Source organism: Nipponia nippon, unplaced genomic scaffold (genome assembly GCF_047370975.1).
Source record: "Nipponia nippon isolate SJK-2023a ecotype South Korea unplaced genomic scaffold, ASM4737097v1 scaffold_6, whole genome shotgun sequence".
Lineage (NCBI taxonomy): Eukaryota > Metazoa > Chordata > Aves > Pelecaniformes > Threskiornithidae > Nipponia > Nipponia nippon.
In genome coordinates, this window is record NW_028262380.1 from 58,160,403 (window position 1) to 58,180,436 (window position 20,034).

The 20,034-nt window shown below is 39.1% G+C and overlaps 1 protein-coding gene across 1 annotated transcript in view; it reads right to left on the reverse strand.

Annotated features, from left to right (window-relative positions):
* The window catches only part of COL25A1 (collagen type XXV alpha 1 chain), a 328,598-nt gene that overhangs the window by 112,607 nt on the left and 195,957 nt on the right, over positions 1 to 20,034 (reverse strand). Inside the window, exon 5 of the mRNA XM_087737719.1 lies at positions 19,173 to 19,190. Coding sequence (XP_087593845.1) covers positions 19,173 to 19,190 — 18 coding nt within the window. The remainder of the gene's footprint in view (positions 1 to 19,172; positions 19,191 to 20,034) is intronic.

The window sequence follows — 20,034 nt, forward strand, 5'->3', positions numbered from 1 at the left end:
GCCCTGCTACTGACGGGTTTTGGCTCACAACTTTTCTGAGGCGTGCTCGCCACAGCTCTGCCAGTTGGTACAAACTAAGACAGCAGAGACAGCATCAGCTCCCTGAACTAAGCTGGCTCACTGGAACAGAGACAAGTTAGAGCATGCTCACACGAGAGGTTCAGCCAGCAGATCTGCAGGGCTGCTAGACCGTCTCCCTGGTACAGCTGCGGCAATATGCGCAGCTATCTCCACCTGCAGAAGTGGCCCCTGCCTCTGCCCTGCATATTTTCTTCTGTTAAGAGTTCTCTGAAAGCATAATCCACACCCAAGCATGTTTTTTAATACAACTGAATCACATAAATAAATTTTGTTCTCCTTTTTCTGTGGAGGGTTTTCTGAAAATTACCTGTCCACATCATATTCAGAAATCCAGAGTTTTTTTTCATTGCTCTCTCTCGGGCAAAGCCAGCAATTATGAGTGCTTGGTGTTTGCACTCCCTGAGTGCCACACACACCATTGTTTCTATGAAGCCGTCCTTCCAGCACACAAATTTTTCATAAAAAGTCTTCATCAATATCTGACAACTTTATTGTACCAGAAGTTAAAAACAGCTTTTCAAAACGCCACAAGAGCATTTCTGGTGTGAACATTCTCACAAGTCTCTGCACTTGTATTTGCAACGCTTTTGCTTTCCACCAAGAGTCTTGAAAAACAAACAAACAATTACAAACAAAAATAGCTCTTTTGGATGCTAGTGAAGAGAACCAGTGGGGTTTCATCAAAAGAAAATTAATGCAATTCTTTCATGGCTTGTTCACCCATCTCTGCCTCTTCCCCCATTGTTTCAATTGTTCTCTATTGTTTTTGCAACTTTAAAAAGAAAATTCCTATCCTCAGCCTTTGACATCTTCTTTCCATTTGTGCTGAGAAATTCTCCCAAGGTTTTTACTGCAGAATTTATTAGTGTGTGTACACTGAGTGGAGGCAGGGAGGAAGAAAAATCTGAGGCAAAGTTGGGTTTGCGGGGGTGGGGTGTGATTAGGAGACAGATTTGTTTAAAGGAGGGCAAGGTTTCTTCTGTTTAAGGGTATAGACACAAAGAACAGAGCGAGTAAAATATCACTAGCTTTGTAGGCCACGGCATAGACATCCTGCTTTTTTCCCAGGGAGACTTCTGTGCTTTCGTTTATGAGATGGCAGAGATCAAGCCGCTAGCTGCTGCACAAATGTGAAAGCATTTTGTGTAAGTTATATGAAACGTCTGAGGTCAGAGCATTTCTGAAATAACTTTACAGTGTTTTCACTGGAAACAGAGGCTCTTTTCTCAAAGTGTAATTATCTACTCCAGACTACTATACATTTTCAAGGAGAGTTTATAGCCTGTTTCACATAAGCAAGGCCTTGTAAATCACAAACACATGCAAAATCTGCATTCATAATTAGGCGACAAATACTACTGTTTTTAAAACAAGGTCTTCTAAAGCAGACCGAAAGGCCTCCAGGCACCTGCCAGCAAAAGAACAAAGCTGAAATCAGGGTCAAATCCATTCAACAGCCATATTCAGGATTACTGGCAGGTGACCATTTTTTTGGCTACTAAAATCCCATTTCCATTCTCTGATGAAATCTTTACATTATTATAAATATGTGTACAAGAAATAGAAGGGCAAGAGAACAGAGTACTAGAAAACATGAGACCAGTCCTTGTGGTCTTCATTCGGACAACATTCCCCTTGGGGTTAACTAAGTGTGATCAGCATGATTTTTCAGACAGCCGGCATTTTATAATTCTTTCCCTGAAAGATGCTAATTCTGTACTCCACCCTTGTGGCCATTGCCACCTTTAACAGTTTTGCAACAGTTACATTTAGAGGACCTCTTAAAAAGCCAGTATTTGATTTATACTGGTTTTACAAACATTCAAAATTATCTGAATTCTCTTATAGATGTATTCTCCCCGTATTCCTATTGCTATAGATCTGCCTTGAACTGTAACACAGGGAGTTCTACCATGACTTCACCAAAAAGGCCCCAAGCATTGAGGGAAAAGTAGAACTGAAAATAGTAAGGGGTTCTCAGGAAGAGGTTCAAAGAAACACCAATGTTTCTAGGTTCTGCAGAAAGCTCCAAAGTCAGGGCAGAAGAATCCAGATTTTTAGTGGCTGTTAGGTAACCCATATATTGCCACTGCAAAAAGGACCTGCCAGTGCCCAGCACAAGCTGGCAACAACCAAGCAAGCAGAATCAGTTAGATTGTGACAGCCCCAGGTCCCAGTGGGATCATCCACCTTCAAGGCTCCTAAGGAACCTGAGATGTAGAACTCAGCAGCTCCCATCAGAGAGAGCTACCACAGAAGACACAGGTAATAATAACCTTTTCAATACAATCACTGCTTTACTGCATTTCAACCACAACAGCCATAGGCTAAGGCAACCTGGCAGCTAGAGGACTGAATGCAGCTTGCAATATTCAGCCTTCATTTTCATTTGGGATAAAACAGCATACAATGCGTTCATCCCTACTAGCAGCTACAGCATCCACAATAAGACCGTAACTGGCAGCATAAAGGAATAGCAGTCTTGTGGAGACGAGCAGAAAAGCAAACCAGACAGTCCAATGTCATGTAGACAAATTCAAAAAGAAAACCAATTTGCCAACTTAGTTTAATCATGTTTTCACAACTAAATGACATACCATACATTCCCTAAGTTAACTCAATTCCTGCAGTTTATTTTGAGGATAAAAGGTGGTTTCAGCACATAACAACAAAGTATTCGGTTACAAAAGTCAAACTTTTTCTTTCTTTGAAATTTGGCTCATGACTTTCACAAATTACAAGTTCCTAACTGGAACAACAATCCCCAGTCTAACCTATAGTTGCTGCAAAATATTAGGATCAGATATGCTGAATCATAAGAGGTTACACAGAGTATTATGGAACATAATACTATTTCAAAGCTCCTACACTCATTTTAGACTTGTGTCCACTGTACAAGCCCTGAACTACTGAGCAATGTGGTTTTGGCATTTGCTGAACTTGGCCACGTTTGCAGCCAGTGTTTACATATGCTAGTTTACAATGCCAACATCTCACCTTGCATCAATTTTACAAGTGCTCACAAGAATTTCCAGTGAATCTAAACAGCTTCTACCACTGAAATTGTATTCCCTTCTCTTTTACGTATTTTATACTTCCCCTGGGATATGACTGACTTATGGAGAAAACTTTGAAGAAAAAAAACAACCCACCACCTAAAAGACTCTTACCAATCTTTCCTTTGCTCCCCTTATATTCTCAAGTTTTTGCTATAATATTCCAAGGCAGAGAAAAGGAAACCTGAATATTTGACACAATAACCATGCCTGACTTAATAAACATTATGTAAATGGATGTAACCTGAGAAACATAAAATTGATATATATAACAATCTAGATAAACAGCTCAGTTAACATTCACATCAGCAAGTAAATTATGAGTGAATCCTGCTGTAAATTCATACAGCTGTATTCAGAAGTCAGTGATTTATGCCAATACATAAATCAGACAAGTTCATAAACTGCAGGCAGGAGAACACGATCTACCCAAAATGCATCAAGAAAGCATTTATACTGTAATTTAGACATTCATTTCTCATGCAATGCTCTTGCTCAGATTGGGATGGGGTGCTTTTTTGAACTTTAGAATGTTGCTCACAAAACCCATCAGATTGCATCGCGAGCTGCAAAGGGGTCACTGCTAACTGACTAGTTCAGTACCCAGGAAGAAGCATAAGGCTCGATGTCCCAAGTAAGAACCTACTAGAGGAGGTCTCCTCTTCCTTTCTCTGACATACTTGCTTGCTTGCTTTGATTAATCAACAAGGCTATCCTCTTCCCCCCCTTTTTCTCCCCTTCTACAGACAAATACGATGTTATTTGAAAACCTGCAAAACTCAACACAAATAGTCCTATAAAGATTCCATGGTACGGAGAGTATATGACTATATACTCATTGCCTGAGCATGAAAAATCAAGGATCGGCTTTGCTATTGCCATAAATAAATTTAAGTAAACATTATAATCTGAATCAACTGTTAAGTTTCTTGTGAATTGAGTAGCTGCCATACATGCCAGTAAGACCAAAGATATGGTGACAGAAAAACTTGTCACGTTATTAAAGTTAAGAAAATGGCTTCTAGTAAAGTCAAAAGCCTCCTGACTACCACTTATTGCTCAGTGCACTGTAATACATGTGTTCCCTGAATCCTAGCCCTCCTTGCCTTGTCCACAGTGCACCTTCCTATTCTCCTGCTTGCTAGACAAGCAGAAGTTTACTGATGATATGAGAGTTTTGATGCAATGCTGTAAAAAAAAACACCACAAAGGAAATTCCACTCTGTTAAATGTGTAAAACAGCACATAAAAACACAGATGAGAAAAATCTAATATTGCTAAGTCTCTCATTTTATAAGAAAACATCCAGAGTTTCTGTTGTCAACAACAGCATAGGTGCAAAGAAGATACAAACACATAATCTTGGTTACATCAAAAAGACAGAAACACACAAATTTTTGTCTGGTGCTCAGAACTGCAGGAAGACATTTAGCATACAACCGATGTGTGCCCTACAGAATCAAAATTCCTAAAACAGACTGAACAGTGAGCTTTTTCTACTACTGCTGTTACATTTGCTATTTCCAAAGCAGCCTCAGGATTTTTTGGAGTTCAGTCCATGATTTTAAAAATGTTTTTTAAGGACAGTACAACAAAATACCAGTTTCACTGTTGAATACTTGGTTTATAAAACATTCTGAAAATGAGACATGTTTTTGATACAGACTGGTTCAGGCTTCCTACTCTTCCACCAATCTTCCAGCAGATCCCTGTGTCATTACATGTCCACCTGAGACTTGAAAAAGCGTCACATGCTATCTTAGAATCACATGCTGTCTTAGAATCATAGAATATTTTGGATTGGAAAGGACCTTTAGAGGTTATCTAGTCCACCACCCCCCCACTCCACCCCCCACAATGAGCGCGGACATCATCAACTCGATCAGGTTGCTCAGAGCCCCACCCAGCTTGACCTTGAACATTTCCAGGGATGGGGCATCTACCACCTCTCTGGTCAACCTGTTCTAGTGTTTCACCACCCTCATTGTAAAAAATTTCTTCCTTATAGCTAGTCTGAATCTACCCTCTTTTAATTTAAAATATTACCCTTTGTCCTATCACAACAGGCCCTGCTAAAAACTATAGTATGACTGAGATTGACTCCTCATCTTCCAGTATCTCAAGTAGGCTGTTTTGCACTCCTTTACCTTCACAGAGCCTCCCTGCTTCTTCCTCTTCTTCCTTTCGCTGTATTGAGAATAAACACTTGGAGTTCCACTCCATCCTATACTAGACTACTATGCAGCAGATTATTTTTGTATCCCTGTTATATCTTCTCCAACTGGAATATACGTGTGTGTGTGTGTGTCCTCATGTGTGTGTCCGCATGTGTGACCATGCTGGTGGTGGAATTTAAAAATAAGACTGAATTTCTATGTCAGCATTCACTCAGAGTTGAGTGCTTATGTCACAACTGACAGAAAAATTAATATATAGCATGGTAGCTATGGAATAGGCAAAAATGAGTCTGCTATCAATAGATGAAAATGTTTATTATAAGTCATGGGCTTCTTGATAAGATTCAATAGTTTATAAGATTCAATAACAAGAGAAGGTGCAGTTGACTAGAGGCTTGTACTTTCATTAATAAATATTCACTGCAGTCAACAGAAATGATACCACAGAAATTCAAGGAGCAACAAATTAACTATAAAAAAGCATGTTTGGGTGACAGGAAGACAAAGAAGAATGACAGGCTGCTTTCAAATTCTGCTATAAAAAGAACTAGAGTGCAAAGTGTTTTCAAGGTAGATTGCTTCACCTTTTCCTCAGAAGAACTGCATTTATTGTTGTGTCAGACTACTGAAGCAGGAAAGATGTTATAGCTCTAAACAGTTTTTATTGCCACAGACTTCATGCCTTTTATTTTGCATTGAACATTAAAAGGGATATGAAACAATCACTAGCACTGCTTAACCTCCCAATTATCCCCATTTATTAGAATAACAATGGCATAGTACCACTCCAGAGTTTTCTGCACTTGCCAGTGAGGACTGTACCAGTAAGCAGCCAACAAGCAGACTGTACAAATATAGAGCTATTTTGCTTAAAAAGCCTGGCATCCTTCTGCCCCCCTGGTCTAAGCAGATGCATTAGGTATTGATGCCTTGAACCCAATCAAAACATTCTACTTTATGGAAGCAATTAATATGCTCCCAAACCAAATGAGAACTTGGGAAAACAATAATAAAAATAATAATTAAAAAAAAAAAGCTTAAAAGGAAGACCAATATAGTCCAGTGGAATTTAGGGCTTATAAAACTGCAGGGATCATGGAAGTACATTCTGGCTTTCTTTCCCAACACAATGGAAATTGAAAAGATAAAATTACACCTCCTGCCAATCAAACTCATGAGATCCTTTTTCCAGATTTTTGAGATAAAAAATACACCATTAAATATTTTTTATACTTCCTTTGGTAGATTTTTATCCGTAGGCCAGCACTCTCATTTATTCCTAGAAGCTTAGTAAGAAAGCAGCTCCTCACCGGGAGTTAACAACTTCCTGTTATTTTCAGCAGCAGTAGTTCACATTCTACTGTTTCAGTCATTTTTTACCTAAAACTTGAACAGTGGCTTCTGTAATTCAAAGACCTCTGGTGCTTCCCTGATTGTTTAGTGGCCTGGTAGATAATGCAGCTGAAATGACGGTGTCCTTTGCTCATTTGGTCTTTTTTGTTTGACTTAAAAGAACCTATTTGATGAGGATGACAGGCTGAACTTCAATCCTTTTGAAGAAAACAGACAAAGGAAGAAAGCAGGGGAATGGGAGCGTTTCAGAGCAATGGAGATTTTCCACTGCCAGTCACTACCTAAAAGAGAAGTACCTGTGGTCATTGAAATATATCTTCCAAGCTCCCTAGCCTTCTGGATCTTTCAACTTTACTGTCTCCATCACTACTGTGTAGAGAAATAGCATACAAATATCTACCAGGCAGATCCTCCTTTGACCAGCAACTGGGTCAAGGAGAAGATTTATGTACTTCATTAATAGATGCTGCACAGAGTACAGCTCTACGAAAAAATTCATAACCACACAGAAACAAATGATTGAAATACCTGAAAAACTCTCTGTTCATCTACTTGAAATAAGGACTAGTTTCAAAACAAGACAGCTAGTGAAATAAAAGTAAGCTGATTCAAGGGAAAAAAAAAAAAAAAAAAAGAAACCAACTCGATTGTTGTGACCCATACCTATTTCATCCTGTTTTCATAGATTCTCCCACTTCCCCATCTCTCTCTTTGGAAGAAGTTAAAAACAACCCAAAATTTGTCATTGAAAGCACTAAGATTAACTTCAAATAATCTGCTGCTAAAAGCCCGTGCCCTTTTTGAAGAATTTTGGCCCATACCTGCTATCATATTAAGGCATATTTACATTAAAGTAATAAAGGCTGACCTTGTGTAAATGAGCAAAACTGGATAGCTGACACACAGACAAGGTTTTGCAGCTAACATACATTTGTTGTATTTCAACACTAAACTTAATTCCAGCAAATGGATTTTAACACAGACTTTTAAATAGGGGAGGTCAATTCCATTCTTCCATTTACCGTGGTGAATCCACACTTGTTTCAGCAGCAATGCCCCGAGTTTTATTCAGTATTTCAAAGGCATGTCATCCTGTACACAAACTGTCTTTTCTTTTCCAAACTTTACTACTCAGTACAGGATCCATTTGCTCATTCAAGGTAGTAGAATGCCAAAGAAAGATTTAGATATTCTTTTAGTGTTGTCTGCAAACACTACTATAAAATGCTACTGTAAAGGAAGTGGTGTGTTAGATTACTGAAACCATGAATGGTTAAAAGAAAACGGCAGTAAAATTTTAGTATAAAGCCATAGCTGTGTAAAATATAGCCCAAGGGATAGAAAGACTTCTGAGACTGCAGTATAACCTCCACAGATTAAGAGCAATGAAATTATTTCACAACCTAGGTAACTTTTTTAACTTGGGGATATGCTAATGCTTGGAGAAACGTATTTTAGTGAAATACCAACATACTTTTCTCTGAGGATCTTATCCTTCTTTCTTTCCTATCCCCACCTTGCACATCCTGTAGTCCCTTAAATAGTTTCTGTGCGTGCCGGGCTCCATCAGTACCCAAACAAGCCTTTTTACAAGAACTGCCTGACAAATGCAATGATAAAGGCTACACTGCACAAATCCATCTGAGGCAGCCTGTAAGTACTGGGTTACTGCAAATGTCTCTAAACTATCCTAGCTACAAGTCATTGCTAAAAGAGGCAAAGACTTGACACTCTAAGTCATAACGCTAGTCTTGGTGGGGATGTGTCAAATAAATCAATCTATGATTAAGGGTTGAAGTCAATGAGTATATAGAAATAAAAGCACATAAAAATAGCATATAAAATAATACATGCATTACAATAAGACAAACAAATGCTAGTAGGAGAATTAAACCTTTAATTTATCTTGCTCAATTTCCTCATCTACAACAGGGGAAAACTACAATGACATACCTCCCAGAGCTATTTTGAGAACTGGTCAGATTTGTAAAGTTTGAGTTGAAACACTGGATAAATGCAAAGGAATTTTTATATCAACTACAAACATACATACACTTTTATACATAGGCATATATAAAAGTGAGATGACTGAAGATATTTCTGTAACCTTTAAGGCTGGCAACATCTTTATACAGGAAGCAATTTAAGACAACATAAAGTTTATTAAAAACAAAATGGTTTTCTCCTCAAGACTAATAGTTTGGTCTACAAAATTCAGAACATCTTCAGGGGAAATTACACACATATGTATATGTGTACTTAAATGGATATTCATTCTTTTTGGCAAATGATCACTAACAGACACACTGTGCAATACAACTGGATTGTATTTCTGAAAATACGTGATTCCCTTACATGTTTCTCAGCAGCTCACAACTCTTGAATGTTACTGATGGATCTCAGCAAAAAAGATTATTAGGAACTCCTATGCTATCGCAGGGACAGCCAAAGCATTTTTCCAATGTAGAATTCCGGATTAAAGCTCACAAACAGAATGGACACTTCCATGCCATGCTCATTAGTAGCATTATTCGCAGTACACAAAACACTCCAATGAAAGGAATTATTGCATTTTCTATTTTTTCTTCTTTCTCTACTCCAAACTTGACTCATACTTACAGGAAAGAATAGACCATCATCACAGCTCTTCTTGCTAGCACAAATTCAATATAAAGAACCTGAAGCATTTCTGCTAACACCTAAGCTTGCTTAAAGTCAAATTTCAATTGACAAAAGTGTCACTTTATAATGGAAAATACAAGTTTTGAAGCTTCCATCTGGCAGCCTGAGATCCAAATGTCCCAGGTCTGCTCTAGTTTGCAGGACTTCCAAGATTCCAGCACAGAAAGTCACCAGGGCTCTGGACTGATAATGGGTGATCAAGGAAACTGATATTTTGAAAACCTTGTGAAAGACTAAGGTGTTAGATATCACAGCATTATCTTTAAGTAACCATAAGCTTGATGAACTACACATTTTTATAACTCTTTATATCATTTTTGTTTTGGTTTTGGTTTTTTTTTTAGCTAGTGAAACTACTGGGATCTGCAACAAATTGAACTGGAATTCAAAGCTGAAATACAGCATGAGGATCAGTAAAAACAATAAGCCAGTAGGAGTTTAATATCGAATTAAAAACATGTGCAGCAGGATAGTAAAATACTATATAATATTCTTGAACACAGTGCAATACTTTGCTTTGACATAATTCCTAATAAAACACAGAACACACTAGTGTATTTTTACCATCTGTGGAATAGGATGAAGAAAATACAAAGGTCATTTGATAAAGAAATGATTTAGGAATGCAAGAAATATTTCAGAGTTCTTAATTATATTTTGACAACTCTTTGTACATCTCATAATGGAACCACAGTACTAGGCTTGCAATTGCTTTTTTGTACTCATATGTACTCTGTTAAGCTAAGCAATGCTATACCAAATTAAGGATTACAAGTCATTTTTGCTTCACAGTTCTTCACTTGCTGTTAGAAGATCTAGTATGCCCTGGTGACAGCTGCAGCTTCTAGATGAATAGGTGGAATGCTAATGTGTGATTCCCCATAACATTTATGCTAGCATATGTAATGAGTGAATCAGACCTTCATGTTTATTTTATTAAAATGAACTCAATTCTTTTCAGAAATTAATGATGCCATCATAAGGAAAAGTTGGTAACACCCTACAAATAGAAAGCTCTCCTTCCATGTTTTCTTTTACAGTTTTATATATTAGTTTTATATATTTTTTTATTCTAGGATTTGGGTTTTTTTTTCAGAGCAACAGGACCATAAAAAGTCACTATGTGAACTATGAAATGAGGGGATCAACTTCTAAAAGTTTTGGGCCAAACAACTTCAACTGTGGCAATAATCCATCTTCCCAGCTTTCTTCATCTATTGCATACAGCTACTCTGGAAGAAGATGTTCAAGTTTAGTAAAAGAAGCCACCTTCATAACAACAGAACCTATTTTACAAGGGCATCCAGAGCTGACATTACCTTGCATGAAGAGCCATTTCCACAGAAGTCTGTACAATGAATATGCTTCTTTTTGTGTTTGTAGAAAATCAAAACCTAGTTTGAATGGGTAATTGTTAAATTAACAGATTTCAAACCTGATATTTTTCTGAATCAGGTAAACAAATCAGAAATAAATTATGAGTTCCATGAAATGCTGTGGAACATTTGAACATCTTGCTATTTCAGCACAAGATTTCCAGAGATAGTTACTGAAATTGTGACTCAAAAACATGCCTATCAGAGGAGGTAAAAGAACACAGTTGCACAGCTCGGGTAGGAATCTGGCCTCTGCTTTGGCCATCTGACATTAGATGAACAGAGCACTAACAAGTCTGATTATCCCCAACTAAGTTCACTTAGCAGGGTACTGTAGGGAAGTCATTAATCTGCCATTAGAGGCTCCTTCACAAATCTGGGGAAAAGGGTGGAAAAAGACAAGTAAAAAAACATGTTGGAAGCAGAGCACAATATCCAATACTACAAGAATTGTCCTTGTTGATGCCTGGAACTTACTCCCCTCAGGCTTTTTAAATTATGTGTGGTGCTTCCTTAGTCTTGATACAACTGATAGACCAGCAAAATTTGCCCCTAAATCTCCAATTCTGTGCTCTCTGCTTTACAAGGCAAAGAATCCTCTTATTCACACTAATACCATCTGCTTAGCTGAAGAGGTTTTTAACATTCATAGCTATCCTGGTTTACTCATGTACATAAGTCTACCAGGGGAAATGGAATTGTTTTCTATTTTAAAAATGCTTGTTGTTGTCAATTCCCTATAACAAAATTAACTTCTGCTTTATTACATACAAAGCTGAGAAAGCAACATACTTTAAAACAATTAAATACATTAACTCCTTCTGGGAAGATATATTTCTTGCAGCTTTTGTATCATAAGCATTTGTGTACACATCAGACAGCGAACGAAGTTTTGAGCATGATTCCTCCTCCTGCATTCTCTGATATGGTTCAAAATGACTGAGCTAATATGGCTATAAACCTGATGGGAGACAAGAGATAGATCCTTGCTTCTTATTTGGCAGCTAATGTACAAGGAAAAGCCATTATGACGGCATACCTTTCTTCAGGTTCAAAAGTCAAAATGGGCTGAGTGTTTCCTAAAGCGATCGCACAATTTCAGTAGCATTCAGGAATTCTATTACAGCTTTACAAAGGAAGGAAAATGGTAAGCAAGTGGTAAAGCTCTGCCCGCTAAATACATGAGACCTAGTACAAGCTTGTTTATTTACATGGTACCCTCAGTTAAGATTAATTTCTGATCTCAAAATTGATAACAAAATGTTATTAGCAGCAATGAGATCAAGTATTTGGCCTTGTTATTGGTACAGATGTAAGAAACAGACTTTTACATATTGTGTTTGGCTGTCTTCCTATGTCTACGTGGCCATTAGATGAGATTAGTTGTTTTTGAAAAGACACTACAATAATCTATTCCTACCGCTGTATATGAGCCCAAGCTCTCAGGCTAAGCCTAAGCTTATTTTAATTTACACGGGTATAACTAATTAGTTTGGGCTTGATGACAGTAGTTGGGAGGAAATGTGTGGCGTGCATATGAGAACTTGAAAACTACAAATGTTTTAAACACACTTAGGAAGAACTTATTCGAAAGACAAATAAGCCTGTTATTTATTCTCTTTCAGTACTTGTCCTTCTTTACCAACATCTAACAAACTATTCATTCCCCTTTGAAAATACATTTCCTCCTTAACTTACAGTACCTGCCTCGACATGACGTCGAGGTTCTGTTTTGCTGTATTCAACACCCACTGACATCGGTAATACCTAGAGCAGGACTTGGGCAATGCAGTAGCTCTTTGCGCTGTTTACAAGCTCGTGAAGACACACCAGAAGAAACAAAAAACTGAACCCAAATCTTTAGTTGCAAAATGGTATTTGGTGCCCTGTAAATGAAAGATCACAGTAATAGGTGCACCCCTCCCATGAATTTACACCAACTTCTAACTCATATTCTGATTTCTATATAAGTAATCACAGTTTTACATAAGGAATTAAGAAGAAACTAAGATGCACAAAGTTTATTGAAGGAATTTCATAACCTACACTGAAATAATGGCACCTGACAAAGTGCATACACCACACACAAATACATAAAACAAAGATAACATCACTCCATATTTGCATAGAAAACGAAAATTTGAGTGACTGTACCTGTTCTTTGTTAACAAACAACTGTTGAAGTTTGATAGCAAAATCTGACCTGCAACTTGTAACTCAAAAGCAGACTAGCATTTGCGTATTCAAACCGAGTCACAATCCTTCAGCAGGATCAGAAGTTTACAAAGGAGCTTAGGTATCAGCTGCTAGAAGAAGAAACACCTCACAAGATCATTCTCTAGAGTGTGAACAGCTGATGGCCTGGATACAACCACTGGGCTTCTCTCAGGAGCAGCAACTTTACTGCACTGTGTATCTCAAGGTGATGAACTATTTCTCCAGCCTTGTGCTGATTCTGTCCTTCATAAGTGTACTTCTTGCCTTCTTCCCCCACTCTCCACATAAGTAGAGAGAATCTAGACATTCCTAAAGGCAAGCTGCTGGGAACAAAGGACATGGAACTTAAACCTCGATTTAAGGTGATCAGAACAAAAGAAGCATGTCCAACTCTAAGGGTCTGACAGGTAAAGACCACGTTGCAGCATTAGTCAACAGGACACATGTACTGTCCTGCTTTCAGATGGGATAGAGTTAATTTTCTTCTTAGTAGCTGCTATAGTGCTGTGTTTTGGATTTAGGATGAGAATAACGTTGGTAACACACTGATGTTTTAGTTGTTGCTAAGTAGAGTTTACACTAGTCAAGGACATTTCAGCTTCACATGCTCTGCCAGGTGCCCAAGAAGCTGGAGGGAGCATGGCCAGGACAGCTGACCCAGACTGGCCAAGGGGTTATTCCATACCACATGACATCATGCTCAGCATATAAAGCTGGGGGAAGAAGGAGGAAGGGGGGGACGTTCAGAGTGATGGTGTTTGTCTTCCCAAGTAACCATTATGCGTGATGGAGCAGTGCTTTCCTGAGGATGGCTGAACACCTGCCTGACAATGGGAAGCAGTGAATTAATTCCTTGCTTTGCTTTGCTTGTGCACGTGGCTTTTGCTTTACCTATTAAACTGTCTTTATCTCAAACCCACGAGTTTTCTCACTTTTTCTCTTCCGATTCATAGAATCATAGAATTGTTAAGGTTGGAAAAGACCTTTAAGATCATCAAGTCCAACCATTAACCTAGCACTGCCAAGTCCACCACTAAACCATGTCCTCAAGCACCACGTCTACCCTTCTTTTAAATGCCTCCAGGGATGGAGACTCAACCACTTCCCTGGGCAGCCTCTTCCAGTGCCTGACTACCCTTTCAGTGAAGAAGTTTTTCCTAATATCCAACCTAAACCTCCCCTGGCACAGCTTGAGGCCATTTCCTCTCATCCTATCACTTCTTGGGAGAAGAGACCGACCCCCACCTGGCTACAGCCTCCTTTCAGGTAGTTGTAGAGAGCAATAAGGTCTCCCCTCAGCCTCCTCTTCTCCAGACTAAACCACCCCAGTTCCCTCAGCTGCTCCTCATAAGACTTGTGCTCTAGACCCTTCACCAGCTTCATTGCCCTTCTTTGGACACACTCCAGCACCTCAATGTCCTTCTTGTAGTGAGGGGCCCAAAACTGAACACAGTATTCGAGGTGCAGCCTCACCAGTGCCGAGTACTTGTTGTGACCCAAGTGCAGGACCCGGCACTGAGCCTTGTTGAACCTCATACAGTTTGCCCCAGCCCATCGATCCAGCCTGTCCAGGTCCCTCTGTAGGGCCTTCCTACCCTCCAGCAGATCAACACTTCCACCCAACGTGGTGTCATCTGCAAACTTACTGAGGGTGCACTCAATCCCCTCATCCAGATTATCAGTAAAGATATTGAACAGGACTGGCCCCAATACTGAGCCCTGGGGAACACCACTTGTGACTGGCTGCCAACTGGATTTGACTCCATTCACCACCACTCTCTGGGCTCCGCCATCCAGCCAGATTCTCTCCCCCATCCCACCGGGAGGGAGTGAGCGAGCGGCTATGTGGTGCTTAGTTGCCGGCTGGGGCTAAACCACTACATGTACCTTGCCCATAGCTTAAAAAGCAATCAAAACACGTACATGATCACTTAACCTTATCAACTGTCCCAGTACTGAATGGTATGCACTAACTGAGAGGAGTATTTAACAAATCTTGGAGTGCAGATGGCTACCTAAACTACCAAAACTGAAAGGGAAACTCAGCAGGACTTAAAATACACTTTCTTTACACAACCCCCTTCCCATCCTTCCTGCTGTCAGATACTCAACTCTTTCCTAAGGTCTAGGATTCCCCCTACCATCGCAGTGTTCTCTAGGATGCGATAAACAAAACTCTGACATACACTACTGCCACCCAAAACTAGCTCAAAACTATGGCCTATGTCCTGCTGGCTATTTTTCTCAGGCCTTGACAAAAACCAGAAAGCAAAAAGTTAAAATGGTTCCCACCAGCTCTGTTGGCAGCACGAGCCAGCAATAGCCTGTCTAACCATGAATCAGAATCTCTGCCGTCAGAAATTAAAAATACTCCAGTCACATACCCTGAAGCTTGACGGTGGAAAAGACACACACATACATTTGTCACCAGAATTGCTATGGTAACCCTTTATCATGCACACAACACTGGAAAATTTCAAACTGATATAACATCGCTTCCATAGACTTTTCACATGTAGGAAAACAAGAATCTCATGAAAACAAGTATCAATCATTAGTATTTTGTCCATTTCTAATGCAGATTTGAAAGGCTGCCAAAGAGAAGGGAGAAGTATCTGTGGGGCTGCTATATCTCAAAGTCCCACACAGAGAGTGATCATGTATGCTGACATGAGAGAGAAAGTATGTTGCGCTAGAGAGAGGCCAGGGAGAGGATATTGCCACGAGGAAGAAAACAGTTGGTTGACTGAGACAAAGTCATACCAAAACACCACCCTGCCCCACATTTATAGCTGTTAATAGTTTTCCTTCAGCAGGATTTTGTAAAGGATCATTTTGTCTTCCTTCACCATAATACTAAATGCACTGTTTTCTAATATTTATATGAACTTTACTTCTAAACAACAAAGTTAAAAATAACAAGCCTTCTCTCTTTACCCAGATAGTACATTCCTTATGGAATTAATCTTAGACTAGAAGCTAAACTCTGTTCTATGACAAACATGAATACTTCCATTATATTAAATAGGAGGTGTATATGCAGAATTTGGTTGCATAGATTTATTGGGAAAATAAACCATTCTGGTACAAGCTAATCTAAATACATATTTACATTCTAAATAAGAAAAAGTAGGTATTCTTTGGGGGTCACTCAGAAGCCAGAATTTAAGTTTCAACAAAAATATCAAGAATTTTATTATTTGTTCTTCTACAAAGAAACTCAGTTTACGTGGTATTTGAAAGTTGTTTGTTTTTTTTTTTAACAGAAGCCCAAAACCATAAGAAGGTACTTCGTTTTTTTAAAGGCTAGAAATTGTTTAGCCATTGATCATGGTCTCTAACTTTCAGAGATACAATAGAAGCATGACCTTTTTCTGAAAAAATGTAATAAAGCTTCTTTATTTGTACCCAGTAATTATGCATGTGTTGGGTGAATTTAGTGGTTACTTTTTGAAAATCATAGCAAAAAAGAATAGGTGTTAATAAAACAGTGAGTGTAAAAAGGATTAGAATTTATCCTTGATCGTAGTGTAGACTTACACGGCTACAACATCAAAAACTTTCTAAGTGCTTCTTTTGTCAGCGTGGCAATTCTGATCTTTGAAGTCAGGAAGCCTTTACTTACTAACCAAGCCAACCAATACTTTTCATTTTGGATTTCTCATGGACACAGTTTAGACTGGGGAAATTACTGCCAATCACGGCTGGCTGAAACTTCTGCAAAGAGTTTCTGCAAAAACTGAGGGGTTTTGACTTATTTTATCTGTATGTGAACAGGTTCTGTTTTCTATTGATTCTTTAAAAATCATTTTTACAAGTCTTGAGATTTTCAACCACAGCTTTCAACATTTTTAAAATGCTCTCTCATGAAGTTATCTGGATCTGGGTTTCAGTTTAAGAGGAAAGACATCTAAAGCTACAGCCTACATGTAGTTGCCTAAGACACGTAGATGTCAACATAGGCTAGAAAGCAATTCAGCAGAATGGTTATTAGATTCAGTACCTGCCTATAATCAGAATCTATAATTAAGAGGCATGAATGTATGCAACTAGTGTCATGTGAGAGGTTCCTTAGGTGTCCAAGACAGCTGGCCATGACTGACAGATACAACAATGGTCCAACACAGACTCCAGTCCTTGTACATATGACAGCCAGAGGCTAGGCTGGAGACCCTGGATCATCTCATGCAGCAGCAAACACCTGTGTGCCGGGAATGTAATTGAGCCCTAGGAGTTTACAATGAGCTGAAGAGGTCTCTAGGTGCATTGAGTACTGACTCAACCTTCACTGACTACGAGGAGTGTTTACACACTTCACATGTCAACACCTACGCACAACCTTCTAGGTCTAGGCATCTTGATTTAGAGCTGAATCCTGCTCTGACTGTCTCATGCTGTTATGACCTCCTCACCAGTGCCCTTGCAAGAATTATCCCTGGACTCCATCAGCCAGTCAAAATGACTGAGTACATACATATCCTCCTGCCACAATACGAGCATCTTGAGCTGGAAAGGAGGAAAAGGCAGTATTAACAACAATGGTAAGTGCTGCTAAGAACAATGGCACAGAGATGAGCATGTCCACTGGGAGGAACTACTGAAGTTAGGATGTAAGAATTCTCATCCTAAGTCTTGTGGGTCCTAGTACCTTGTACTTGTTTTCTGTATAATCATTCAGGGCACAGAGAAGTTGATACATTTGGGAGGGGGGTCATACGGTTTGCCCCCCACTTCTCTTTCAATCGTGACAAGATTTCTCTGCCTTTCTGCTCTTGAAACAGCACTGAATGCTGCCATTTCCATTGTGGTTCTTTGCCTACAGCTACCTCAGGGCATTTCATGTACAGATATGAGCTCCAGAGGCTGAGAACCTGTTTACAAGCATTAAGCAAGAGACACTCTCCAAGCAACCGAAATGTGGGAGGTGAGAGTCCAAACCCAGAGGGAAAAGACACTGGTGGCAGCACAAGTCAACATCAACTAGAGGGCAGCCCACAGGCTCAAGGAACAGCCTCAGGTCCTCAACAGGGCTTGTTCAGAACAAGAGTGCCGCACAGAATTACAATCTCTCTCTTCATTGACCCTCAGCAACAGAGAGGCTGAAGATACCTCTCTGTGTAGGCTGCACACCAAGAGCCTACTGTGAAACATAAGTGCTATGAGGGGGTGGTCATTTCCAATGTCATATGGACTACTTATATAATACTATTAAATGAAGCCTGGCACTGCAAGGATACTAGGCATTTAAACTGAGTGGGATGAGGGCTGGTAATACAAACTGTCTTTCAACAGAAAACGATGATTAGAAACAAAAAAATCTGAGGAAAATACTTGCTTCCCATAAAGAAAATCTTAACTTAAAAAAATTATCAGCCAATAAGGTAAGTAAAGCTTTGACTTTCACTGATGATTCTGAAATATAAAAGTCCTTCACAGAAATCCTGGTTCAGGCAACTCGCTTGTGCTAAGATAGTCCCACAGACCAGAGTTTACTTCCCATAACGCATCTTAAGTATGCAAAAAGGTAGAGTCTTTCAACTGATTTCACTAAGTTTGGCTTTGGTATTGGCTTCCCCCCGCCCCCCCCATTTCCTTGCTCTTCCACATTTCTATACCACTCTTTAACTCAAATAATTTACACTTAATTTTTGCTATACCTAATGTTTCCTTTCTGCTGGTTTATTTCTACCTTAGAACTGAAGTTAGATCCCTAGATCTCCACATCTTCAATTACAGCTCACAAGATGAAGTTCTACTATTCTTAAATAAAGCAGAACTAATTCAAAGTAGTGTATATAATTAATCAAAATAGCTAGCAGTGCAATATTTAAAATAACTGAGGGCTGCCTGGATTATAGCAACATTATTAGCATATGATTAATAAGCAGTTGAAGTATTACATTTGCTACACATTTGCTAAGTTATTTTATCTTGCTTTAAAGTTAGGTGGCAAAGTTTCAAGCCATAGTTAGGAGATTTGCTTTATTCAGTATTATGTTGTTAACCCCACCATCTGGTCAAACAGCTGAGGGAACTCAGACCACCATATGGGGGGGCCCATGTTTCTCTCTTGGGACATATTTGCCTTAGTGAATTATGCAATGGTTACCAGTTTCTAGCTTATTACAGTAGGATTAAAAAAAAACGATCAGAATACTTTGTAGATAACCTGAGTTTGGTGTGCCCTGTATTTAGCCTTAACTTATGTAGGAAAATAAGATGGCACTTACTTGAGGACCAGGCTGACCCTGAAAAACAAGAAAAAGATATGGTTACAGAAAGTTACAACAAAGATTAACTCCTTAAATACTAGCAAATATTTACAGTACTTTTTAATAAGGAGATAACAAAAAATCCAGTAACTGTATTGAAGTCAGATTCCGGACTCTTAAGCCTATATTGAATTTGCATGTTTTAATTCAAACTGATGAACTTTCTTGCAATTAACTGATTCCAGAAATAAATTACAACAACACACCATTGAACATACATTTGAGAAACTTCATATTTTAGATAGTCAGAGCAATACGATTTAGAAATGATAGAAAGACCTCATTTAATCATTCTCAAGTGAGAAAGAATCCACAGATGCTGAGCTGATTTAGAAGCAGATATTGGGTGCTTTTTCTCTATTATGGCTCACCCCCATGTTTCAAGGAGGTGCTAATTACTGCCTATTGAATGTACAGAGTTAAAAAACTGGAGGAACACATTGCTGGACAAACAATAGTCTTTTTGCCATTGCTGCAAGCACCGCAGTTTTAAGCAAGTATAAATCAATATTTAAACCAGCAAGTCAGCAGTAGATGAACCCTTGTCAGTCAGTCCAAGAGGCAGCTGATACATTTCCTCTCCCTTATTTATCAACATCACCTTTGGACCACCCCTGGCCAAATGGAGAGGCACCCTCTGCACACTGAGGAGGTGTACTTATCTCTTGTTGCTGCAAGCCCTTACAGAGCAGACTTCCTAGGACCCTAGCCTAGGAAAGCCAGTGAAAGTCATCAGTTATTCTAGCCCACTCATTACAAATTATTTGCATGAAGCAGAATTATATTACAAAACAGTACAGTAGCTGTGCCCATGAACTAC